The 27,118-nt window shown below is 37.8% G+C and overlaps 1 protein-coding gene across 2 annotated transcripts in view; it reads left to right on the top strand.

The window, feature by feature from the left end:
- Ankrd28 (ankyrin repeat domain 28) overlaps positions 1-20,589 on the top strand; it is a 142,748-nt gene extending 122,159 nt beyond the window's left edge. For both annotated transcript variants that reach the window (XM_057769368.1, XM_057769367.1), the window contains exons 17-28: positions 195-269; positions 2,559-2,760; positions 4,075-4,162; positions 4,523-4,640; positions 4,719-4,938; positions 7,070-7,157; positions 7,244-7,327; positions 7,947-8,092; positions 8,868-8,950; positions 9,293-9,375; positions 11,050-11,141; positions 17,100-20,589. In XM_057769368.1, the coding sequence (XP_057625351.1) occupies positions 195-269; positions 2,559-2,760; positions 4,075-4,162; positions 4,523-4,640; positions 4,719-4,938; positions 7,070-7,157; positions 7,244-7,327; positions 7,947-8,092; positions 8,868-8,950; positions 9,293-9,375; positions 11,050-11,141; positions 17,100-17,386 (1,566 nt within the window). In that variant the 3' untranslated portion in view covers positions 17,387-20,589. The remainder of the gene's footprint in view (positions 1-194; positions 270-2,558; positions 2,761-4,074; positions 4,163-4,522; positions 4,641-4,718; positions 4,939-7,069; positions 7,158-7,243; positions 7,328-7,946; positions 8,093-8,867; positions 8,951-9,292; positions 9,376-11,049; positions 11,142-17,099) is intronic.
- The last annotated feature ends 6,529 nt before the right edge of the window (positions 20,590-27,118 follow it).

The following is a 27,118-nucleotide window of genomic DNA, read 5'->3' as shown; positions in this document are numbered from 1 at the left end:
TGTTTCTCCAAACACCTGGTTGATAAAGCTCAGAGTCTGTGATTCTTACTATGCTTTTGTGATTATGCTGTTTTGTGAATTTGCTGAGTTATTGACATACTCTAAAATGGAGTGAGGGATAGGAGGGATAACTACTACTGATATATTTAAAAGTATCATTTCTATCATATTTAAATGGCCTCTCCTTTTTGCAGTTAATGGAAACCTCGGGAACAGATATGTTGAGTGATTCAGATAATAGAGCGACAATAAGTCCTTTACATTTGGCTGTAAGTACTGCCTTCATAGCTAACTTTAATGGTTGCTTCACTATGGATCTCTGGTATATACTTGTGTTGATTGGTGTAGTCATTATGGAATTAAGACTTAAAGAACTTTTTTAATCCAGAAACTTCTTTACTGCATTCTTGGTTATCTGCTTCTTACTTTCCTCTTAAGTCTTAGTCCTTGGTTTCCTCAAGCCCTGCTTTTCAGTGAGAGAATCTGACTTTGACGTAAATTGCTACCATAGTAGGACTGTAATTTGTTGAGCAGATTATATAAACCACACAATTTCTGTAAATTTCAGCAACTGTTGGCTTGCTCTTGGCCATGGATGCTGGCTAACTGTAAGGTCAGTGCAATCTCACTTGTTCACTGCTACAGGATTGGGTGTATGCGCTATCATTTCCCATCCATTTTCAGATTCCTCTGGGTGTCAGTCACCACGACAAAGAGGTTAGGAAATATTAAGTAAAACCCGTCTTAGCTTTTCTATACTGAAAGAATTTATTCTGAAGCCCATTTCTGTAGAGGACTTTGATCATCAAGAGACCAGGACACATCACTAGCTGTTTATGTGACCTCTGGTCTTAAGAATAGTGCTTCATTTAACAGGACCACTAAAAGTTCAGTAATATTTCTTTGTACATGTTCTGTAGCTTTTTATCTTAATAAATACTGTATCTCTCGTTTGAATTCTTTTTGGCGTGTCTTATTTCATTTAATATATATTCCCCAAAGTTCATCCCTGTGCAGTTCCTTTACTTTTGAGCTTACTTATGTTCATATTGCAGTTTATATTCAATCAGCTTATCAGTGGACACTTAGTGTTGCTTCATCTCTTGAATGTGTAAGTGCTGGTGTGTTAGGTTTTTAAGCTGAAATAGACAGTTTTGCAATTTAATGATTAAATTCAATGAAATGTGATTATATTACAATTTTAACATTTTATATCTAATCCTAAGAGACTTTCCCAGAAATTAGTTAAAGTAGTTTTTTAAATTATTATTATTATTAAACTCAGGTTTTCAGATAACCTTATAGTGAGACAGTGGAGTGAAGTTTAAGGAAAATGTTATTTCTTCCTAATGTTAGTGCTAGACACAGGCTTTTCCTTCAGTCTTGTAGAAGGAAGTGATAAGGAGAAGAGCCCTATAAAAAAGCATCATGACTCCTAGTCTTCATTTTCTCTCCTCTTTATTTTTTTTAAATACTATCTTCTGTGTATCCAGTGAAATTCTTCAAAGTTCATTCTTAGAGTCGCATGAGTTCTTCCACCTAATATTGCCATATAAAATTGGGTGTGCCCTAAAATTAATTCTATTGTCTACACTCGTCTTATCTTTGAGATAGTTAAGCTTGTAGATAAACTTCCAGCAAAACCAAATTTTCTCTTTGCTTGTACTTTCTGACTTTTTCTTTCCTTTTAGAGTGAACACCCTGAACCCTCTGTACCCTATTTTCAGACTATCTCCTAAATGACTTTGATTGTATCCTACTATTACATGAATTCTGGAATTTGAACTTAAGTCACCAGGCTTGCAGAACAAGTGCTGTTACACACTAAGCCATTTCATTGGCCCAATTTTTGGACATTTTGCCCAAGAAATAACTGCTTTATTGTCCTTTGAAGTTTATTGCTTTATTTCCTGTAGAGTGTCCAGTGCAGTGTCAGTGTTCAAGGTGAACTGTCTGGAACACTTTCTTGTCACCAACTTCACAGCCAGAGCTTCCATGCCTGCTGTGATTCAGGCATTGTGTTACCTCCTGCCATTTGAGGCTTTATTATTTACAGAATATATATGTTTTTTATATGGGAGAGTGCTGGTGATTCTTATGGAAAAGAAATCTATGATTTAAACTTCCTGACTTCTCAATATAAAAGTTTGTATTATCTCAGTTGTAACAGTGTAAAAATGAATTTGCAAGCTGGAGAGATGGCTCAGCCATTAAGCACTGGCTGCTCTTCCAGAGGTCCCGAGTTCAATTCCCAGCAACCACATAGTGGCTCAAAACCATCTATAATGAGATCTAGTACCCTCCTCTGGTGTGCAGGCATACATGGAGGCAGAGCACTATATACATAATAAATAAATCTTTTTAAAAAATGAATTTGCTTACATTTTCCAGAACATTAGTGTATTGGGCATGTAACTCAGTGGTAAAACTTACTTACTTACCTGGCATGCACAAGTACTTAGTTTATATTCCCAGAATAGAGAAAGAGAGAAATAGAAACCTAATTGGGGAGTTGGTCTAAATACGTATTTTTTCATTTATATATTTTTTATTTCTAGGCCTATCATGGTCATCACCAAGCCTTGGAAGTGTTGGTACAATCTTTGTTAGATCTTGATGTAAGAAATGGTAGTGGTAGAACACCCTTAGATCTTGCAGCATTTAAGGGCCATGTTGAATGTGTGGATGTGCTCATTAACCAGGGAGCTTCAATCCTCGTAAAAGATTATGTTTTGAAGAGAACACCTATCCATGCAGCAGGTATGCCAAATATTATACTTGATAATGTTTATAATCCTAATATACTTTTTCATACTGATACTGTAGTTGTGTTTACTTTTTATGTTAAGTAGTCAAATTATTGTATTCTGAAGGAAAAGCAACACTTTCATAAAATCATATACCGTTAGGATTGGATTTATGAAATAAAATACTTAGATTATCACCAGAGTTTAAGTCTTTTTCTTTTTAAGACTTATTTGAATTCCATGTGTATGAGTGTTTTGCCTGCATATATATGTGTGTGCCACATGTGTGCCTGGTGCTCAAGAAAGCCAGAAGAAGGTGTTACATCTCCCAGAATTGGAGTTGTGGATGATTGTGAGCCATCATGTCAGTGTTAGGAATCAAACCTGGGTCCTTTGCAGGAGCAGAAGCTCTCTTAGCTACTGAGCCATCTCTAGCCCTAATAGTCTCTTTTACTATTTTACTGGTTACTGCATTAAACCCTCAGAAAAAATTCACCAAATTTTAACTTCTGCAAGAACTGCCCCAAGTTGTAGTTTCATAACTTTGCCAGTGTACTAAAAAATGCAGGGTGTAACCAAGTTGTGGGTGTGTAGGAAAAAGACTGGCAAGGGAAAGAGAACAATTATAGAAATGACTTAGTACCAACAGTATATCAATAGAAGACACTAATTTCCCAATTCTTTATATAATTACTACAAGGCACAGTACTTATTTTCAATAACCAGTACTGGTACAACTGAAAAATAGTAGCCAAGTGTTTTTCTTAGTTCCAATCTTATGTGACCAGATTCAATTCACTTTGTTTATGGAACATTAAGAACCCATTCAAATATATGACTTGATTTGTACTTGTTTTGGGGGAAAGATACATTTTAGAAGACTATAGAAATAGAGAACACACTAACTGTTAATCCCAGAGCAGCTTTTAAGAAGTATTTGTTATTCAGGCAAGGTTTAGAGACAAATAACAAGCATTTAAACTCTCAGATAAAGATGTCTGTAGAAACTGTCAAGTGGTGTGAATAAGATGGAGTCAGCTGGACAGTGTAACACATGCCTTTAATTCCTCTAGTGGCAAGCTAAATAAAATGAGGATTCTGTTAACATGAGGGAGGATGTAGGGGTGGGGGCAGTATATGCATTCCATTTGCTGTGTGTAGACAAGTCCCTTAATAGCAAATACAGTATAAAACCTTCTTTATACACATAGTTGTTGTTCTGCTTATTGAATTCTGTCCCCAAATTATATTCTAAAAGATGTGCTATCTCTAATATATTTTTGCTTAATGATGTATATTAAAATTATTTAAAATTTTTGATTTACAGCAACAAATGGCCATTCGGAATGCTTACGGTTATTAATAGGAAATGCAGAACCACAGAATGCAGTAGATATTCAGGATGGAAATGGACAGTAAGTTTGAATAATTTTTAGATTAACTTTTTTTTATGTCTTATTATATAGCCCCGGCACTCCTCCATTTTACAATCTTACTACCTTACCACCTCACCCTTTTTAATGCTGGGTACAGGCATGAGTACACTATACCTTGCCTTTGATTGTTGTCAAAATACTAGATGTTCTAATACTCTGGCCCCTATTTTAGTAAATTTGTAATAGTTTGTATACTGGAGAAAGGCAAGTATATAGTTCCTTTTAAACACATAAAAAGTTATGTCACGATAGTGCATAAATAGAAAATAAGCCATCACATCATTGCTGTTTCAGAGTTTTGTAAGTGATAACACTAAACCTAATTCTGTTACTGTTCAGGACACCTCTAATGCTGTCTGTTCTCAATGGACACACAGACTGTGTATATTCACTACTGAACAAAGGAGCAAACGTAGATGCCAAAGATAAGTGGGGAAGGACAGCATTGCATAGAGGGGTAAGCCAAAATTAAATTAACTAAATTTGGTCCATGGTGCCCACATAATGTATTTAATACACCCAAATTGTTTTGCAGGCAGTTACAGGCCATGAAGAATGTGTAGATGCATTACTTCAACATGGTGCTAAGTGCTTACTACGGGACAGCAGAGGTCGGACACCTATACACTTGTCAGCTGCCTGTGGACACATTGGAGTTCTTGGAGCCCTTTTGCAGTCAGCAGCATCCATAGATGCAAATCTAGCCGTACTAGACAATCATGGGTATACAGCACTTCACTGGGCTTGCTACAATGGTTAAGTATCCGATAAAAACCTGCACTGAGTGCCTGCCTACTAGGTACTAATAAGTAAAAACAGGCAACTCAAAATACATTGTGGTATTGATGACAGTAGCATATTTATAAGCCGGGCTTAAAATGTAAGATTAGTGGAAAGACTAGGAATAATCTACTCTCTAGTTGTGTCTTACTCCTGTCCTTTATTATGCTAAAGATAGGTCATTAATTTTCAAGTGTTTGAGATAAGCCTTTATGTTCTTTTCCTTTCAGCTCTCTTGGATTGATGTTTAATGGGTATAGTAGAGTAGCTAAAGATTGTACCTGAATCAAAAGAATTGCTGTATATTGTCATTGAAGTTTGATTTGTTTTTATACTATGAATTAACATTTTATGAGTCTAATAACCTGAGAAAGTATCCACAAATGTGAATTTTATGTAAAAATCAGCAAGATAAACTTTTTAAGCAAAATTTTTTTGGGGTGGTGGGTTTCGAGAGAGGGTTTCTCTGTGTAGCCCTGGCTGTCCTGAAACTTTGTAGGCCAGGCTGGCCACAAAAAGAGATCCGCCTACCTATGCTTCTCAAGTGCTGGGATTAAAGGTGTGTGCCACCACTGCCTGTTGAAGGCAGAATTTTTTTATTGGGTGATTTTTTTTTTTAAAGTGATCAGTGACATTCCATGTTATACAGGAAGTGTATTTCCCAAGGTAGAGCATTTACTTGTCTTTTGGAGGTTTACTCTCATAGAAACAGAATTTTACACCAACAGCATGCCTGGTTGCCATTAAAAATGAAACAAAAAAATAAAAAATCAAATGGGTCTGATTTTTTTTTTTTAAGAAAAGCAAAATTGTAGTGATTCTGAATTGAGCTAGAAGAAATGTAATGTTAGTTCACACTGTAACAGACTATGCAGTCTAAAATTAATGCCATATTTTTAGCCAAATGCCTCCTTTATAATTTGACATTACATAAGTGGAATACATTAAATGGTTTAACTGATTAGTAACTTTTGTACAGAAAAATGGAAGTACTCTAATCAAAACAAGCTTTTCTCTCAATGAAATGATGACCAGGTTTTAGAAAATTATTGACTATAAACTTACTAAGCTTAAAGTCCAGAATTTCAATTTATTGTCCCTTTCAACAACTAATCAACTTGATGTTCTTAAGCACCCTCAGAAATAACTTTCTGAACCAGGCAGTGGTGGCACATGCCTTTAATTCCAACACTTGACACAGGCGGATCTCTGTGAGTTCAAGGCCAGCCTGGTCTACAGAGTGCCTTCCAGGACAGCCAGTGCTACACAGAGAAACCCTGTCTCAAAAAAAAAAAAAAAAAGGAGGGGGAGGGGGTTAAGGAAGGACGGAAGGAAGGAAGAAAGGAAAGAGAAAGAACTTTCTGAAATACTAAGAGAAATAATGAGACTGTATTTAGATTGTAGTTTGGTTCTACCCAGTGCTAATCCCTGGAGATAGCAGATAAAGTACTCTATAACTCAGTGGATCTCTAGCCCTTGGTCTCAGGCTTTGTGGGTTACAGCTATTGATGATACCTGCATTGTTAATGGGACTTGAGAAGTTTAAAAATCTTTACAAGAGCAACTTTTTAAGGGACCTGCAAAATGACTTAGCAAGTAAAGGTGCTTGCCACCAAGCCTGACAACCTAAATTTGCTTCCTGGGACCCAACTCCTAGGCTAAGAAAAACTAGTTTTTGTTGGGATTTATTGTTTTGTTGGATTTTTGTTTTATGTTTTTATTTTATGTTTTATTTTTGTTTTATGCTTTTTAAAAAAGCTTTCTGCCTATTTCTTTCAGAATATTTTCCTTTTTCACAATACGGTGCTTTAGGAAATTGCCCTATGCATGCTATTATAGAAGATGCATACAGTTTATTAATTGAAAAGGAAAGTTGCAGAACAAAGTATACCATTTGAATTGTAAAAAGAAAAAATAAGTGTTTAGGCAATTGTATGTGCCTAGAAACATTATAGCACTCTTGAGATCACTGGTTATGGTCTAAAAAGAGTGAAGGTGGGATGTAACAGAATCTTTTTAAACGTACCCTTTTAGATACTTCTGTGTATTTGCGATTGTTGCAAGTATCTCTTGGATTTTAATATCTGGTTCTTATGTCCCTATTAGGTCATGAGACATGTGTGGAACTACTTTTAGAACAGGATGTTTTCCAGAAAATAGATGGGAATGCCTTTAGTCCATTGCATTGTGCTGTGTAAGTAAAGTCATAGTGAATCAAATTCCTTTTGGTGTTTTAAGAAACATTGTTGCCATGGACTTATCATCTTGTACCTTTTTCAGGATCAATGACAATGAAGGTGCTGCTGAGATGCTTATTGATACCTTAGGAGCCAACATTGTGAATGCCACAGATTCAAAGGGAAGGTAGGATTCCAGTTAGTAACACACGGTGTTTCTTTGCATAAGAGAAAGCACTGTAATTTGACCATCTGTTTGAGAGTTTATAGAGAACTCATATCTAATTGAAAACAAGACTTCGCAGATGTTGTAAATTATTATAAAGTCTTAAGTTCTTTGCATTATTAGGGCATTTAATTTTTTTATCAATTTATTTTAAAATATAAATGTTACTCTTCTGATTTAAAAAGAATGATTTTAAACCCAAATAAAATTGTTCATATTTCTCTAAATTAGATTAAAGGCTGAAAGAAGAATCTAGCAATTGTAATATGTAGTAATTTTGGAGTAAATTATTTGTCCTTTTAAGTTTTCTTTAACAATATAGTGTTAATAGTATTATATAGCTCATCCTTTTTTTAGGCAAGTTGTAGTTTAAAATAGATTGTGTCAAATATACATATATAAAGTAGAAATTTGTGAGTTCCATTGAACTTATTTGTGTTGAGGGTCCCACAATTTGTATCTTAGCAATGCTTTTATAACCTACTAGGTAAACCCTTGAAAATTTTTTGTCCTGAATTAAGGAATAATTTTTCGGTGTATGTGCTATTCAGCTTTTGTTGTGTATTTCTCTGTGTCCCAGAACTCCTCTCCATGCCGCTGCCTTCACAGACCATGTAGAGTGTTTACAGCTGCTGCTCAGCCATAATGCTCAAGTCAATTCCGTGGACTCTACTGGAAAAACACCCCTCATGATGGCTGCAGAAAACGGACAAACCAATACAGTTGGTAAAGAAACTGTTTAGAGAAGGCCGAGGCAGTAGGACTGCCTCTGAGTGTGAGGTCAGCCTTGGCTACATAGTATCTCCATAAGAAAAGAGAAGTTGTTTAGAACCTGGCTTAGTGTGCACCTATAAACTCAGCTACCAAAGAGCCTGTCAGAAGATCGCAAGCGTAAGGCCACTCTGGGCTAGGTAGTAAATCACAACCCATGTTGTTTTTTTGTTTTTTTTTTTTTTAAGCTCATTATGAATTCTGTTGTATGTGTAACTTAGATCCCAACCCTTCTGACTTCATGAATTATCTCACCAAATTCCACATTTTCATTTTGGTTTATTGCCCTTACTGACGGAACAGTTTTTTTTTTAATCAAGGTGGTTTAACCTCATACAACACAGGCTGTGGAATCAGACTGCATGAGTGTGAGTCCTAGATCTTAAGTGACCTCTCCTACCTCACTTTTTTCACTTATAAAATGAGCAAAATGACAGCATCTACTTTAAAAGATTGATGTGAGGATTAAAGATAACCTGTAAGTCCAGGGCATATAAAACTTTGAACATTAACACTCCAAAATGTTGGTTATTGTTGCTAGGACATGATTTGCATAAGAATATAAAAGTTCCGTATAATTGCATGGTAATATAATGTGTATGTTATATATTATAGTGTTTTACTTGCAAGAGGGCTTTTTTTTTTCTGTATGTCTTAATCTCTCTACAGTAAGTTATTGATAGTCTAAGAATCATGTTTATAACAATTGATGCATTTTTTTTCCTCCCAGAGATGCTGGTGAGCAGTGCTAGTGCAGACCTAACTTTACAAGATAAAAGTAAAAACACCGCCCTTCACTTGGCTTGCAGCAAGGTTTGTACATAGTTTTTCATGGTTACTATTGAGTAGCATTAAGTTTTCCCAGCTCACTAGAATAAACAGAAGTCAGAAACATACCTAAGAATTACTAACCCTGAGTTTCTGGAGTGGGGTGGGAGGTGTTGGCTTACTAGGTTTTGAAATACGATCTTAACACTTAGCTATTATTGAACTGTTTTTTATTCACATTTCTGATACCTTTGAATAAACACTTCAGACATTATCTTAGAAAAATTGTGATATGTGTGTAATATTGTACATATGTTAGAGATAGTTGAGTTGATGTGTTTATTCTTAATAGTTCACTGTTTTTAAGATCTATTTGCCACATTTTAGGGTCATGAAACTAGTGCCTTGTTAATACTGGAAAAGATAACAGATAGAAACCTCATCAATGCAACCAATGCAGCCTTGCAAACGTAAGTACTTTGAGTATCTGGGTAAACTTAGTGATCTCTATAATTCTAAAAAAGGATAAACGCACTTTTAAAATGTGACCAATAGTATAGATCAGTTACAAACTGTTTAAATCATATAACTAAAAGCTCTATTATTTAAATTTTTGATATTTGAACTGAAACTTTTACAACATTGATGGATTTTTTTCTTAGTTTACTTTATAATTTTCTAAAGGAAGATAGTTCTAGTCTGTGTATGAAAAGATACCATTTCATACTAGCAGTAAATGAGGTGAGAAGTGCTTGCTCGCTCGCGCTCTCTCTCTCTCTCTCTCTCTCTCTCTCTCGCTCGCTCGCTCGCTGTGTGTGTGTGTGTGTGTGTGTGTAAATTTAAAGAGGTTTCAGAAATAATCAGTCTCTTGGAATAAGCAGTAAGTCTTGAATTTGACTCGCAGAGAAAATAGGTCCATGTCTCCCATCTTTGTCTTCCAATTTCCATTGATTTTAAAAAAGAAAAAAATGCTTTTAATAGTTCACATTGTAGATTCAGTCGAATCTCTCAAAGGCCCAAATCTTTTATTTTTTTATATTTATTTATTTATTATGTATACAATATTCTGTCTGTGTATATGCCTGCAGGCCAGAAAAGGGCATCAGACCTCATTACAGATGGTTGTGAGCCACCATGTGGTTGCTGGGAATTGAACTCAGGACCTTTGGAAGAGCAAGCAATGCTCTTAACCGCTGAGCCATCTCTCCAACCCCTCAAAGGCCCAAATCTTAGTCATGGGGGCCAATAAACATCTTTTAAAGATTATTAAAATTTGTAGTATTGCTGTTTGTAGCTTTTATTATATATTTGTTCACTTCATTGCTTAATAAGTTAAGGCTGTAGTTCACCTAATCCCAGTGGACAGCTACTTAAACCTAAGATTAGGGAACATTGTGAAGAGGGACTGAAGGTAAGAACCAAAGGGTCATGGAATATCTTGTGAGACTGTGTCTTCTGGTAAGGTCAGAAGCTACACTCATAAAGTCTTGTCAACATAACTGCCTAAACATGACCTGAATAAGGGCAACAACAATAACCTTGCTAGAGTGGATCAGGGAAACCCAGGAGGTGTCAACCCCTTACAAAGAACTATTGATTCCTAAGGAATGCTGAGGGCAGAGAAATGGTCTTCTCCAAGGAAGAACACACCAATTCAATACCAGTAGTCAGACCTGAAAACATATATACAGTATGTGCAAGTAGCATTATATAGACTGAACAAGTTATATTTAGTAATATACCTGTATATGCATATGAGAAAAATAAATGAAAAAAAGAGCAAATGAATTTGAAAAAGCACAAAAATGGGAGTATATGGGAAGATTTAGAGGAAGGAAAGGGAAGGGGAAATGATGTAATTATAATAAAACTTCAAAAGTATAAGAAATTTTAAAAAAATAATGTAGTTTATTTGGTTAACTCTTTTTAAGTATGGAGTCTTGGAAGGTTCAAAGGGTTTGATGAGGCCAGGAAACTACTACTGATGTTTGAGGTGGTGCTGCTGTCCTTCCTGTCTTCATTGCCTGAGAACTGGGTGTCTTGGATTCTTATCTCTAGATCTTCACAACTTGATGAAATGCTCTTTGCAGCCAGCTGTGTGTCTATGCATGCACTGCACATATATGTACAATTTTCTCCCCCAGGCCTTTGCATGTTGCTGCCCGAAACGGGCTAACAATGGTTGTTCAAGAACTTCTGGGGAAAGGAGCAAGTGTACTTGCCGTCGATGAAAATGGTAAGTTCTGTGTGCCTTCCCTTGACCAACTTCTTGGTAGAAGTTTTTCTCTTAATGGTGTATTTTTTAAGTAAAACGAAGTTCAGTACTTTCTTATTGGGCAAAGAAGAGTGCTGAAATAAATATTGAGTTCCTTGTTGTAGATAAATAAGAATAAAAAACAAGAAAGTCATCTGTAGGTGAGCTTCTGAATTAATGTATCTTCTGTTAAGCCAAATTTGATGTTCACTATTTGGTCACCACTATTACTCAGTTGGTAGCCAAAGATTTTGTTATTTCAACAAGTATTTACCAAGGCCCTACTAAAATATCACATTCTTAGGCAAAGCCAGTAGTTCTACTCTTAAATTAGATTCTGTTACTTTTTCCTACTAGAGACTATGCTCAGTTGGAAGTTCCACCTTGGTGCCACTCCTCCCCATTCCAGACTTCTGGCCCCTGTCCAGGCTTCTTCCCTGAAGGTCTCCCTGTCCCTAGATTTCTACTCTTCCTCCTCCCTCCCCCTCCTCCTCCCCTCCCCCCTTACCTCACCTCTGTCAGCTATCACTTTAGCAATTGTTCTGTCAGTATATCACTTTTTATGGTTGTTGCAATCAAATTCAGAGCCTTGTGCATATTCTGCAAGTACTCTACCACCAATTGCATCCCAGTCTCCCCCGTCAACATTAAGGTCTCAGTTCTTCCACTGTAGCAATCACTAGTCTCAACTGCTGCCAGCTCCACTATATTTCTGTCTTCCACTGCAGCAAGGATGACTTTCTATAGGCAGGCCTTTGTCCTCACCACTTTGTAGAACTCTTCTCATCAAGGTTCTTGGTTCTCCACAGTATTAAGTCAGTTTTTGTTGCACTTGGCTGGTCAGCTTTTGGTATATGATTACTCCTTTTCTCTTGGTAAACTTCCTTTACTTGGCTTTTAGGATTCTACACTGATGTAGAGTTCTGAAATCTAATAATCCTGTTTCTTATTTTCTCTGTCTACATTTACTCTCTAGGTGACTACCTAACCCTTGATTCTGAACATTATTTGCTGAGACTTCCTACATTTATGTTGCCAGCTCATACCTTCCCCAGTGTCTGCATTCTTATATCTAACTGCTGAATTCATAATACCATACAGATGTCTAGAACTGTCAACCCCTGTTCCTTACTCACTCTAAACATATCCTTCCAAACCTGATTTCAGTTGAAGACAGATCTTCTCTTTATAGCTCGAGGCAGGAATTTGAATTGTCTTTGGTTCCTCTCTCACGCCCACTGTACACTCCAACAGCAAACGCAACTGATTACATTTAAAGTGCAACTGATTACATTTAAAGTGCAACTGATTACATTTAAAGTAAATCCCATATTTATCCATCTTTCTCTCTCCTATCCCACCCTCCACACACAGATACCTTTAAAACACATGATAACATATTTTTCCTGCAATTTATTCATAGTTCTCACAGTGACCTACAAAGTAGTCCACTCTTATGACCTTTCTGCCTCGCTTTATCCCTCCTACAAAACTACCCCAAAGTTTGTGTGTGTGTGTGTGTTACAGTTTTTGCTTTAGCTGTCTTCTGACAGGAACACTCTAATCTGCAAGTATTCTTTAACCAAATCATTAACCTATTTCAAATCAGATTTCATCTCCGTGAAGCTTTACCTCACTAATTAATTGTATTATGGCATTCTTAGTCCCAGTTAGCCTTTCATCTCTTATTCTCAATAAAGCTTATTATAGTCTAACTTACTGAATATGATGTGTTTTTCAATGCCGATGTGTGTATCTCCTCCATTAGAATGAAAACACACTTCTTAAAAGCAGAGAATCTTTGTCATCTGTGTTCATTGATGTTTCTAAGTGTCAAAAGAATTTGGGAGTTCGGTGGATATTTGTTGCATGTTTAATTATGTCAGAACTGTTAAGTCTGAGACTTCTGTGTGAAATAAGTATGACAGAGTCTACTAAGGAGCATTAAAGAATCTTGACCATTCCTTATAAGATCAGATAAAAGACATTCCAAATAGCAAGTTGGGAGGGAACTTTTTTAATCGATAATTTTTTCATATATTTTGATCATGTTTTCTCTTCCCAATTCTTCCAGATCTTCCCTACCTTCCTACTCACCCATTTTATGTTCTCTCTGTCTCTCTCCCCCTCTCCCTCTCCCCATCTCCTTAAAAATAAACAGAAAACACACAAACACACACAAAGAAAAACATGAAAAATGGAAATCAATAAGCAAAAGAGGACAAAAAAATCCAAAGCAAATGAGACAAAATGTCTACAAGAATACATACAAAAATATTTAAAAATACAAAAGTAATGATTATTGGCCAACTACTAATGGGCATGGGGCCTGCCCTGAAGTGTGGCTAATATACTCAGTGAAGCCAGTGAGGAAAACTAATTTTTTCTTTGCCAGTGGTTTTAAATTGCAGATTGCTCCTTAGTTAGAGGTGGGAGCTCTATCTGCTTTCCTTTCTCAGTGCTTGAACCCTATCTGGCTTGAAATGTGTGGGCTTTATTCATGCTCCCACAGCCTCTTAATTCATATATGCATCAGTGCTGTTGTGTCTGGAAGATGTGTTCCATGGAGTCATCCATCTTCTGTGGCTCCTTGAGGGGGTGGGGAGGGCGGGGTCCACAACAGGGTTTTTCGGTGTGACACTCTTGCTGTCCTGAACTCCCTTTGTAGACCAAGCTGACCTCCCCTGACTCTTAGAACTATTCCCACCTCCTCTTCCACAAAGATCCTTGAGCCTTTGAGGGGAGAGGACATTCCATTTAGTAATAAGTACTCTAAAGTCCCTCATCTGCACATTATCCTATTGCAAGTTTCTGTGTTAGTTTGGGAGAGAACCTTCTAAGCTAAAAGAGTAATAAGCCTCTTGAGACATAGAACCTGGGGTAAGTGTAAGCATTAAGTCAACTTGTTAGGAGTCTAAGCATTAGAAAGATGGCAGTTAGTCTGAAAGGGGAACAGCAAGACTAGAATGGGGAAATAAGAGAGGCATAGATAGCCACTAGCATTGAGATGAGTACTTAGAATGAAAAAATGTTTTCTAGAGTGTATGCTCTTTGGAATTTGGTAAAGGAGTGAGATTTTGTAGGTGAAGTTATACCCACTATAGCTTGGGAAGCTTGTGTGGATGACACTTTAAATGGCATTGAGTCAAGAATTACCCTATATTACACTTATTTGGGGACATAGGGAAACCTGAGTGAAAGTGAGCAATTAAATGTATGGATCTGAAGCACAAAAGCAAACTATATATTTCTAGGAATACAGCTACTTGTATAAATTAAAATGAGGGCCACACTATGCACATTATGATAACTGCCGATATGTATTACTTTGTTTGAAGGAATTCACATTGTCTTTAAAAATAAAAAAGAAGTGGGGCAATGGTGATGCACCCCTTAATCCTAACTAACACTCATGAAGCAGACGCAGTCAAATCTCTGAGTTTGAGGCCACGCCTGGTCCACAGAGCAAGTTCTAGGACAGACAGGACTACATAGAGAAACCCTGTCTCAAACAGGCAAACAAAAAGGAAAAGGAAAGGATCATAGCCCTGTTGATGAAGGTCCCCACTAGTGACCTAGTTATCTTCTGGTGCCCTTTGACTTGTTTCATAGTAATGTGGCTTCAGTTCACAAGTTAAAGAAATGTCAATCTCATCTTATGATTGTGTGTAGTGTTAGTTGTAAATCAGTCTAGTAACAACAGGTTGGTGGTTAATTACGTTCTGAAGGCTAAATAAAGACAAGATAAAGTCGCCAGTACATTCTGTGCCTTTGTTCACTCCCAAGAATGGGATTAGTGATAATGAGATGTATTTCTGAATAAGAAGAAACAGTTTACATATTCAGGGAATGTCATCAAAGAGTTTCTCATGTAGAAAAGAGAGAGACTTCTGTTTTAAGAAGCCTACAGATACTGACGAGAGATATGTTCCCACTCATTTGGGTCATCATGTCCTATCTAAGGATTTGGCTGTGCTTGCCAGCATTGGGGTAACAGTAACTGGCACCTTCACATTTTCAGAAGAGCCTTAAAAGATAAGTGAGACTAAAGTACTTGCTCGGGCATTTTGAGGAACTGGTTTAATTAAAATATATTCATCCTTCAGTCACTCTTTCCATTTCTTTGGGGAAATAGCTAGTTTTCCCTTTGACCTTTAGCAAAATGACAGTTTTACAAGGAAAAAATTGTATTTTAATCATGAAGACTAATAATACCTTCATCATCATCATCACCATCATAACAATAATAATAATGAAAATATATTGAAGAGGTGGAAATAGCCAGATGTGCAGTACGTAAATGTATATATTGCAGTATTATCATACTAATGAATACTATACAACAGTGAAAATTAGCTGACTATAGTTGTCTGTTACAATATTAGGTCTCATACATAATTAAGCAAAAGAAGTCTGATTTTAAAATGTGTATACTATGTGCTTCCATTTAAATTAAGTTCAAAATAACTAAGTTAACAAGGAAATGGTTACCACAGAAGGAAAAGGTCAGGATAATGGTTACCAATGTGGAGGAAGAAAAGACATGTAGTATTAGTGGTGTACTGGTAATGTTCTCTTTCTGTGTTCTTTCTTATTCTGACTGGTGACTGTATCAATATTTGTTGTGTGGTAAATCTGTTTTAAAAACAAGTCTTTTATAATCCATATGTATGTGGGTACTGAAATGTAAGCATAATATAAAAAATAGTGCAACAATAAATGAAGCTATAGGCTAAAATTGGAAGACATCTGTGGCATTAGCATTTTTGCCTCCACATGGCTTAAAACAAGTAAAAACAAAGCTTCATATGGAATAATTGAAATGTCATCACACATTGTCTCATCATTTTCTCCCACTTCATCCACAAGGCTAGTTCTTTGCCAAGTAAGGTACCACATGCTTCTCTGTTGTTTGCCCATTGATTCTTGTTATTGGGATACTTTATATCTGAAGAAGCTTCTCTGCTAAGATAAAAGGAAATATTTGTCTTAGATTTCGGGCTTTTAAAATTTGCCTTTTTAGTTTATCATTTTTCTTGTGTGGATATGTCTGCCCAGTAGATCTCAGGAATCCATAAGTATACACCACAGTACATGGTGTAGCTCAGTGAATGGAGGTCCATGAGAACCTGTAGTAAAGGTTAACAAATGTTTATTGGAGAACACTCACAATAGAAAGCCACTGCCAACAGAACTCTGACCACCAACCAAGTGAAAGGGATAAAAAGGGGGCCAAGCATGCTTCCTATCTGTGCTTATAGTACCTCAGACCACACCCTAGTGGGCTGGTATCTAAAAGGCTATTGGCATTGGCTGAATTAATTCCTACAACACCCTGGTTTACTTACATGGATTCTGGAATTGAACTTAGATTCTCGTACTTACTCAAGGTACTTTACCTACCATAGTCTTCATCGGAGGCTGAATGACAAACACATTAGGAAAAGATGACTCTTAATAATTCATTTAGTATGTAGTTAATGAATATCTCTTTAATGCTTAGTTCATATACACATTTAGACTCAGCATATAAAAGTTGACTTACACAGATATGAATGACAATAAGCCTTGGCTCACTGTTTTAAACGAAGATGATTGACTAATATGTGGGTTTGTTGAGGTTTTTTCCTTCTCCTTATTCTAAGTGTACCCAGTATTTTCTGAGTTGAGTTGGGTGTGTGAGTTGGGAGATGTTGGGGAAAGTGTGCATCATGAGGCCCTAGTTTTCTTCTTTTATTATTCAGTTTGAACACTCTCCTTCTACTATGCGTTTTTATGATCATGTCTCTTTCTGCTTGCTAGAAAGTTGTGAATCAATCTGCTGAAAGAATTTGTTATAAGCCATAGAATCTATATGTAAAGTTTAAGACCTTTAGACTTACTATCTCATGCTTCATGGATCTTAGGATATTAATTTTTATATTTTAAATTGAATCCTAGGCTATACCCCAGCTTTGGCCTGTGCTCCCAATAAGGATGTGGCTGACTGCCTGGCTCTCATTTTGGCCACCATGATGCCTGTCTCGTCAAGTAGCCCATTGTCATCCCTGACATTAAATGCCATTAACCGTTACACCAACACCTCAAAAACAGTTAGCTTTGAAGCCTTGCCCATCATGAGGAATGAGCCTAGCTCCTATTGCAGTCTCAACAACATTGGTGGGGATCAAGAGTACTTGTACACTGACGTGGACGAGCTCAACGATTCTGACTCTGAGACCTACTGAAAGGCTGAGCTGAAGGTTGAAGGGAGTTTTAACATTGAAACTTCAAACTGGGCTTTTTCAGGAAAAAAGCACTTTTCTTACTCATACACAAATTCATCCTGAAGAAAGATCACACAGTGAATGGATAGAAGAAATGTGATGACATTAGGAAGAAGAATCTGAAAGGCAAGTTTTGCAAAAGGAACTTCTAGAATCTTAATAATGACTTGACCAATGGAAAACACATTGATGTCGATTACTTTGTGGGATTGTTTAATTGGCTTTTCAGTGCCAGAAATTGGGACACTGCTCCCTGACTTGCTTATACAGGCAACACTGCTGTAAAGGAAGAGATAAAAACACTAGGTTAAATTTTACCCATAAATTTACAGCTAAATTTAAATGCAATAAAGTTTGGTATAGTAGGCATTATGTACACACCAAATTGCCAAAGGACCAAATAACGTACAGATTTCTCTTAGAACGCCGTTCTGTGGAAATAGAAGTAGGTGAAATAAGACATCATCGAAAGCAAACCAATACTTCTGAAAATGAAGCTAAGATTTGGTTTGGTGTTGATTTTTGTAAAGAAAACATCTAAAAAGCCTTCAGTGCTATATTAATCCATGAGAGAAAGCAGATGTCTTTAGTTTTTTAATGTAAAAATTGTAAGATTCCAGTTTTTATAGAATTCAAAAGCAGCTGACTAGGTACCGTGTAAGTGGATATAGACTAGGTCAGGGCTGCTGCCCACTTCTGAGTGTTTGGTTTTAAATTGAATTATTTTTATTTAAGGAATTCCATAGGGGGAAATTTTTTGATGAAATTAAAAATCAGATTATTTCACCTGTTGTAGCCCAGTTGTCCTGGGGAGTGGGACTGGTTAAGCCTCTGCAGGGTGGCACACCTCCACCTTGGATTGGAGGACTTTCATTTCACTTACTAATCTTTGAGCTTTGCAAAGCAAGAATCAAAATAAAAAATTTTAAATTCTTGTTATGAGAGATCATCTAAAGCTGGTTTTAAGTTGTATAAAAACTGGAATTTTAAAGTTTTTATGTGACAGAAGACATCTGCTTTCTCATGGTTTAATATAGCAGGAAGGCTTTCAGATGTTTTCTTTCTTTTCCTTTTTTTTTTTTTTTTAAGACAGGGTTTCTCTGTGTTGCTCTGGCTGTCCTGAAATTCACTGTGTAGATCAGGTTGGCACTGAACTTAAGAGCTCCACCTGCCTCTGTCTCCGGAGAGCTGGGACTAAAGGTGTGCCACCAGGCCTAGCTTCAGGTGTTCGTTTTCTTTATAGATTTCAACAAACCATTGGCTTCATTTTCAGAAGTACTGAAGTTTGCTATAGATGATGATTTCTATCATAAACAGAATCAGGTCACCTGGAAGGCATTTCTATATTGGGCAGAATTTAAAATACTTCAGGCTTTGGGTTCGACTTAGATCTAGAGTAGCATGTTTGCAGCTTGGTGCTGTCGGAGAAAGATTGCCTGCCAAATTGAAGACTGCCTTTCAGGTAATAGAGAAGGGGCTGAGCTGGCATTAGGCTTTAAATAACACTTCTCTGTGGTTCTGTTGTACTGTACCTGTCACTGTCCCAGTAAAAATAATTTCACATGGGAGGGGGGTTCTTAATAGAGCCGGATAAAGTTCCATACATTGCAACAAAATGATACCCAATTCATCTTATCCTTTTTGTATTGTGAAACTGGAACTTTATGACATTGTAAATTATCAGCTGGTTTTTCTGAATATAAAGTGTGAAAACACAGAACAGTATTTTGATCTTTGATAATTTTGTGGGTTTTTTGAAAAATTAATGAGCATGTACATAGAAATAGTGACTGCTTGAATACTGTATTTACTTGCACTCTTTCAGTACATCAAGATTCCTGTATATTTTAGAGTATAATAAAACACAGATGTGAGTTGTATTTAATGAATAATGTATTTGTATCTGTGCATATTACTTAAAAATCTATAAAGTTTCTAGGGCATTGACTACTAGATTTTAAACATTTTTTTCTAAAATATTTACAAAATTATAATCTCCATCTTTTCTTTATATATAAAGAAGTTGTAATGAACCCTTCCTAACTAATAGTGGTAGGAGGGTAAATATACATTTTAAAGACTCTAGACTACATTTTCTATTGTACCTTAAAAAAAAAAAACTCAAAAGGATTTTTAAAGTATACCATATGTGTGCTTTCTCTTTCCTTTTAGGAATTCTCTTCTGAATTCCCTGAGGGAATTTTCTAGAATCTCAGAATTGAAAGAGACCTGAGGTTCATCCAGTCTAACCTCTTAACAAATGCAGGCGTCCCTTCTCCAAGGTTGTCTTTCCACCTTGAACACTTGCAGTGACTCTACCTCACAAGCAGTGCATTCATTGTTGAGCAGCTCTGTTAGGAGGGCTCCTTAACGGAGTTGAAGCCTCCCTCCCGGTAACTCCTGTCCTGGGCCCAGCTCTGTCCTCAGGAGAGTGCTGGAAGACTGACTCTTCCACCCTCTGCCACGTCTTCTCTTTCACAGGCTGGTGACTCCTTTGCTGACGTGATTTCCAGAAGGACTTGTTAAACACACTGTCTCCACATCTAATGACATCCAAGGTGTAGCTATAAAGTAACAAACTCATCTTTTAATTTATCATCATATATATGTAGAGACCATAGATTCTGCCTCACTTTATCTAAATGATGCCGTAACTGGAAACATTTTGGAGGTGGTTTGTGCTGTCTCTGGCCAACTAGAAAAGCTGTTCCTTTGCTTTGTGGAAGTTTGTCTCTGACTTGAGCAGCTCACTTCCTTTGGTATGCACCGGAAGAGGGAAATTCTGAAGTACTGTCCCAGAAAGTGTTGACCAACCCCAGTATTTGGAATAAATACACGAGCAAAGCATAGCACCATACGTTACTTTATAGTTAACATACACCTAGTGTGCAAAAAACACTGGACCTGGTTCTGTGGTGTTTTTATCCTCACCCAGAAGGGAAAAGCCTGTCAGCCTTTAACTTCTGTGTGAAAGGTAATATCTGAAATACATGTATTACAGTAATACCAGCTTTTGCTCAAAAACAACTTTGGGGAAATAGTGATGATAGGTGACCTCAAACCAGTGCCATTTAGTTCAGGGGATCTCTAAATGTAGCTATAAATTTGGGGTTAATTTGGCTTCATATATTGGATCTTTTAAATGAAATAAAAAAATTTTAATGCAAAAAAAATTAAGTGTCTTTTTTTTTTACATGTAAAGAATGTTTCTCTTTAAAATATTCATTGATAAGTTATGGCAGGATTTCAGACAAGTGTTTTTTAGGTTGTTTCTGGGTCTTAAATAGTCCAGGATGGATTCCTGGTCATTCTTCTTCCACTTCCAAGTGCTGAGATTACAGGTATGTGCCTCCATGCCCATTTCTGACTTTTGTCCTTAAAAATTTAGTGACTTTTTAATAAAATTAGACTTTCAAATTTATCTAAATGAATCTTTCAAATGTACCAAGTATTTATTCCTTACCTGCTATGTACCTGGGGGTAGCAATGGGCAAAATGGTGGTGATATCCTTCAACAGCTAGTTTGATCTTGAGACAGTGTAAACAGATGATGACAAAATACGATTGAGATAAACTGCTGAAGAGAGCAGAAACAGGACACTTTGAAGAAGACAGAACGAGCTTTGTGGAGGAGGTGGCAGAAAGATTGGACATCAAGAACAAGTCTGTTTTAAGCAGGTGAAAAAAGGCTAAGTGATTTCCTTGGTTCCAAAGCAGAGCCAGTGGACCTCAAAGTGCTTGGAAGATGGCTATGTGGGGATGCCGTGCTCTTCGACACTTAGCATTCCTGAGTGTGAGACTATAGAAACTGTATGAAGCGTAGATAACAAGCACAAAATATAGATATTAATAGCTGGTTGGAGCAACAGATAAAGGGGCTTTACTCTTTCTTGAGATCATCTCTGTAGGTAACAGTAATAGAAAGACCAGTACAGCATCTATCATGTGCAGGCAAAGCCATAAATACATTATCCCTTAATCCCCATGACTGAGATAGGTACTATTAATAATAGCATTTAACAGGGTGTTAGTTTTTAAAACTTGAATTTAAATGCAGGCAGTCCTCCATTGCTATGATCCTTTAATGTCTCTTAACATGTTTGCTGATTTTCTGGTTTTTATCTTGACTTCAAAATTGTTAAGTTCCCTTTAGTTTTATTCTCATAGGTCACTATTTTTAGAACAAACAGAAATTTGGTCACAACCGTTACTGAACACCTGCTACTTGCAAAGGAACTGAGGCTCTGGATGTAGAGAGGTAAGGGAGGATGTAGTGTCATTCACCCTGTGATGGAGTGGCTCCAGAAAGCCCACCACCTGCTCACCTCAGTTACTGTTGCCCTCTTGAGCACCCTATATATCACTTGCTTAAAATAAGCCTCATGCCTTTGCAGGTTGGCTAATAAAGGTTTCTTAGAGTGACTGCTTCAAGCTGGGGCCAATGCAGGGCTTTGCCACCTTTTAGGAGCTGACTTTGGTTCTTTTTATCTGTATTCGCTCTTGAGCCTGGGTTGAAATATAAAAAGTTACATGTAGGGTTTTCATGAGCCTGGAAGGAATTCTGACCACACCATCATGATTTGTGCAACTCTGTATATCACATCTCCTGCCATCCCATTGAGCTTAACAAGTGGCATGGCAGGATAGGAGAGGCTGGTGGGTGCAGCTCCCACAGTCACAGTCCTGAGATGCTTGTGTCAGCTGGTGGTTGCCCTTGTAAGTATTTAATGCCTGTTTCTTCTTTGTTTTTATGCTCCCTGCCCTGTTTGTTTCCTTGGATACAGGGTGTTACTATGTATCCTAAATTGACATCAACCTTGTTATCTCCCCATTTCTGCTGGAGTGCTTCAGTTACAAGTATATACTGCACCATGCTCCGTTCTTAACTCCCTGCTAGTGTGGGTGGGATATGGGACTGGAGAGGTTTGGAGAAGTTCACTCTTCTCCAAAGGTAGGGAACCAACATCTGCCTGCCTCAACCTTGAGAAGAGCCTAGTCTTCTCTGTAGTTCTTACTGTGATCATTCTTTCCAAAGCAGAGGCTAGACTGAAGAAAGATCATAAAGTTTGCCTAGTGGCTGCTTTTAAAAATAATAAAGGATGGTTATGTGCAATGTTGTCTACTGCCGGTACTCCATCCTTCAGCACTTCTGTCTCCGTCCCTGCCTCATTCTCTGCGTGTTTTTTTATTTCCTTCTGGTTACTCACTCTTGCATTCTGCCTACTGGGTTTGTTGTTGTTTTTAAAGAAAGAAAAATGCCTTTTAGCATTAATTGTAGGTGATGAGTTTACTATATTTCTGTCTGATGTTTTAATTAGATTTTAAAACAAAATTTAAATGGTGATTTAAGCTTAAAATATTTCTTCTTCTCTACTCTTTTTTAAACCTAAAGTAAGTTTTCAGTTTTAAAGCTTATTTTCCACACTCAACAAACATTTTAAAGCACACAGTATGTCAAAAGCATGATCTTAAATCCTGAATGTTCACCGGGACTAAGTGAAGTACTTATCCTCAAAGTGATGTGCTTGGTCAGACAGAAAAACATCCAAATAATTGCTTGCCAGAAAAAAAAAAAAATGAGAGTAATGCTGATTGGAATCCTGTTGTGTGAGAGAAGCCCTTGAGGATGAGAAGGTCGCTTAAACAAGATTTAAAAAGATTACACTAATACTTCTGGTGTAAGGAGACAGAAGATGCTGCTGAATATGTAGATGAATGTTCGGACTCCTTGTAGCAGTAGAGGATGGAGATGCTGGCTAACCCATCAACACCAACCACAGCACATCACAGGTTCACCCAAGAACCTTTTATCCTTTGCTTTGTTGTTGTTGAATTTTTGTTGTGGTTTGTTTGTTTGTTTGAGCTGTACAGTGGCTTGAACTCAGCCTCAGATACTAGACAAACGCTCTACCCCAGAGCTTTCTTTGATTTTCTTTTGAGCTAGTTTGTTGAGTGTGAGCCCTCTTCGAATGCCCCTGACTATACAGCATTAACTTGCTTTGCCTCCAGATAGCTGGAAAGATGGCACGACACTTGAGTTGGAGAAGCACTGTTTCCTAAGGCATGAGCCTTATACAAATAAAGAATGAGTAAGAACATCAGGTAAGTTGGTTCTTTTCTGATCCTCAAAAACATCAGGCACTAAAATTAATTAATTAATTAATTAATTAAATGAATGAATAAAAGGCCGGGCGGTGGTGGCTCACGCCTTTAATCCCAACACTCGGGAGGCAGAGGCAGGCGGATCTCTGTGAGTTCGAGTCCAGCCTGGTCTACAAGAGCTAGTTCCAGGACAGAAACCAAAAGCTACAGAGAAACCCTGTCTCGAAAATAAAAAAAAAAAAAAAAATCAGGCATTGTGACTACTAGGTTCTGATCTAACAAAGACAAATGCACATTTCACATGGACAGGAAAACTTGCCATTTAACTTCTTCTGCCTTGGTAACCTGGCATGAGCCCACATTCTGGTCACTAATGCATAACATATGTGAAAGAAAAGTTCTTTGTAGTTCTTAAGGATGAATCCTCAAAGCAGGAAATGCCAAAACCCAAGAGAATGAATGAAGAAAATCCAAGGCAAAGTTGCATCTGGAGGAGAGTAGTCTTCTTTAGCTGAGCAGCTGTGAATGGTGATAGTATTGGGCGTGGGGGAGTGCGGTGGTGCACCCCTTTGATCCCAGCACTAGGAGTATGGGGACCGGGGAAGGCCTGCAGTTGCCTGCAACTCTGATGTGGGAACAGGACATGAGAACGGCAGTCAAAGGTTGGGCATTGGGGCCTGGGTTCAGGACTCTCATCTCCATGCGTCCCCAGTGTTGGACTTCCTGTGGAGTTATGTGCCCAGAGCTGGTTGGAGGCTAAGTGTTCAGGGAAGGGGCCTGTGCTTCACTAGAAACATCCAAGCCCTGGAATGAAAGATGGCCAGGGCCATAGGAGTGTCCAGGTGAGGGGCTTGAATGGCAGATGTCTCACCAATTAAACTGAGAAAGGACTTAGGACAGACTTTCTCACTGCTGGCTTAGCGCTGCCCTGTTGCTTATGTTCTGACTCCAACAAAGACAGGTGATAAGAAAAGGAGGGACCATCTCCATCAGGGAGGTGGTGACCAGAGACTAGCACATTCCTTTAGTGAACTGCATGATGCAGGTACCCAGTTCCAAATATTTACTGTGAGGCATGGAAACTCCAAATGTGCACACTGATGCCAGGCTCAACAAAGATCTGGGCTAACTATTGTGTTTGTGTGCATCTATTCAGAAATCTAGTCAGTATAGAGAATTGTCTATATGTCCAGTACAGTTATGAAACTTCAGTTAATAGAAAGTGTTTGCCATATGACAGTGAAGAAGGCAGAATAAGCAGTTTTGAAATTTGCTTCCAAAGAAGTATTGACAAAATATGTCAGAATCAAATTTTTCAAAAGTGGACATGAATGGCTGCTGTCAACCTTCAGAGTGTGTGTTTAGGAAAAAGCAGGGACTAAAAACAGAAGTGCCCCGGCCTTTGACTGGCCACATCCCTCACTCTCCAGCTCTGTGGGAGCTTAGAAACTTGGTACTTCACATTCCTGATGCCACCTGGCAACCACTAGGCAGCAAAGCTAATACTCTTTCAAAGCAACGTTCCCATTTTTGACCTGTGTTCAAAGTCCTAATCTTTCTCTTTAACATTTAACAATAGGGTATCAGAACCAATGATACAAAAATTAAAGCTGATGCATCCGCTTTTATACTTGAGGATATCCCTACCAGCTAACCAGTGATGGGAGACTAGCAGGTGGAAAATCAGCAGTCATAGTTGATCTCCACAGCAGCATCAACTGCTAGACACAGCAGACAACTTCTGTAGATTACAACAGCAGAATGCACACTCATCTGAACCGCACCAAATAGACTGCATTCTGAAGTATAGAACATCCTTTAGCAGACTTAAAACTGCAGAAAATATATGGGATCTTGGTGTGGGACAATGGTCTGTATTCTTTCGATTATATTTTAAATAAACGCGGATTGGCCAGTAGCCAGGCAGGAAGTATAGGCGAAATAACCAAACAGGAAGTAGAGGCAGGTCAATGAGAACAGGAAAATTCTGGGAAGAAGGAAGTCCTATTCACCAGTCCTGACCTGGCCACAGAGCAAACAAGATGTAACTGCCTCACCAAAAAAGGTACCAAGCCACGTGGCTAACATAGACAAGAATAATGGGCTAATATAAGTTATTAGAGTTAATAAGAAGCCTGAGCTAATGGGCCAATCAGTTTATAGTTAATGTAGACCTCTGTGATTTCTTTGGGACTTAACGACTGCCGAAACCGGGCAGGACATAATCTGCTCTTGGACACTGATAGCATTAAGTTAGAAATCAATACAATAGAAAATACTTAAAGATTAAATAATACATATAAACCAAGGAGGTAAAGAAGATACTGTGATTTTTTTTAATGGTGAATTAAATGAAACATTAAGAATTGTCTGTGTTGGTACTCAAGCAGTGGTTTAAGTGTAAAGTTTCTGGCATTGATTGTCCATACTAGAAGAGAAAAAAAAAGATCTGAGATCAACCCTGTGAGCATTCCACCTTAAGAGACTGAGAAAAACCAGAGCAAGGTAAATCCAAAGTAATTAAGCAAAAATAAAAGCAGAGGCTCAAGCCTTTAATCCCAGCACTCAGGAGCCACAGGCAGGTGGATCTCTATGAGTTCAAGCCAGCCTGGTCTATAGAGTAAGTTCTAGGACAGCCAGGGCTACCCAGAGAAATCCGAAATAATGAAATAATAAAAGTTTTATAATTAGGAAATCCAACACCTGGTGCTTTGCAAAGATTGTTAGACGTCTTTATCAAAGCTTTTTTTAAAAGGCACAGTGAAACAACTGAGCATTCAAAACTAATAATAAATCTCAGTGCCATGATCTGGGGACTGGTTGGTAGCCCAAAAGAGAAAGCCTGGTACAGTTTTTTATTCTAAATTCTAGCAGTTTTTGCTTTCCTAGAATGACTTGTATTGCACTCCACTAGTTGGTGAGCCCTGAGGTACACATGACTTAGAAGGGGGCAGGGCTTCTGAAAATCAGAGGCAATGAGGACAATCATTTCAAATGGTATCACTCCCCAGCTTAACACTGTCACTGTTGTGCCCCTCCACAGTCCTCCACAGCCAGCAGGGCACACAGACAGTAGTCACTAGTGTCTCCTCACTGGCCTTCTATATTTTTAATTTTTTAAAGACTGTCAAGCAGCCCAAACCATATGGTTTGCAGATGCCAGCTCTGATTTCTGATTGTTTGCCGCATAACAAGTCATCCCAGAACTCAGTGGCTCCAAACAACAGTTACTTCATTTTGCTGGTAAGTCTGCAGCTTGGGCTAGGCAAAGTGGAGATGTCGTGCCTCTCGCCATTAGATGTGCTAGCTCCTCTGGGGCTATGGTGTCTTTCTCAGAGGACAGCAGAATATTTGCTGGGCTACAAGCCAGCCAGGGCTGAGGCAGGGGGCCACATTCTCTCACCCTGTGAGCCTGAACATTTGGCCTGCATTTCCTGAGTAGCTGTTTGTAGTCACAGAAATAGTGCAACCTCCACAGTCCTCACAGATGTCTTGCTATGCATCCCAGCTCTGAGTTTAAACCAACTTTCTGTTGGTTTGTGTTTGTATGTGTTTGAGACAAGATCATACTATGTAGCCTAGGTAGGCCTT

Source organism: Chionomys nivalis, chromosome 5, assembly GCF_950005125.1.
Source record: "Chionomys nivalis chromosome 5, mChiNiv1.1, whole genome shotgun sequence".
In the NCBI taxonomy this organism is placed as follows: domain Eukaryota; kingdom Metazoa; phylum Chordata; class Mammalia; order Rodentia; family Cricetidae; genus Chionomys; species Chionomys nivalis.
The sequence above is the reverse complement of the archived record's forward strand: the minus strand, read 5'-3'. Positions and strand labels throughout refer to the sequence as shown.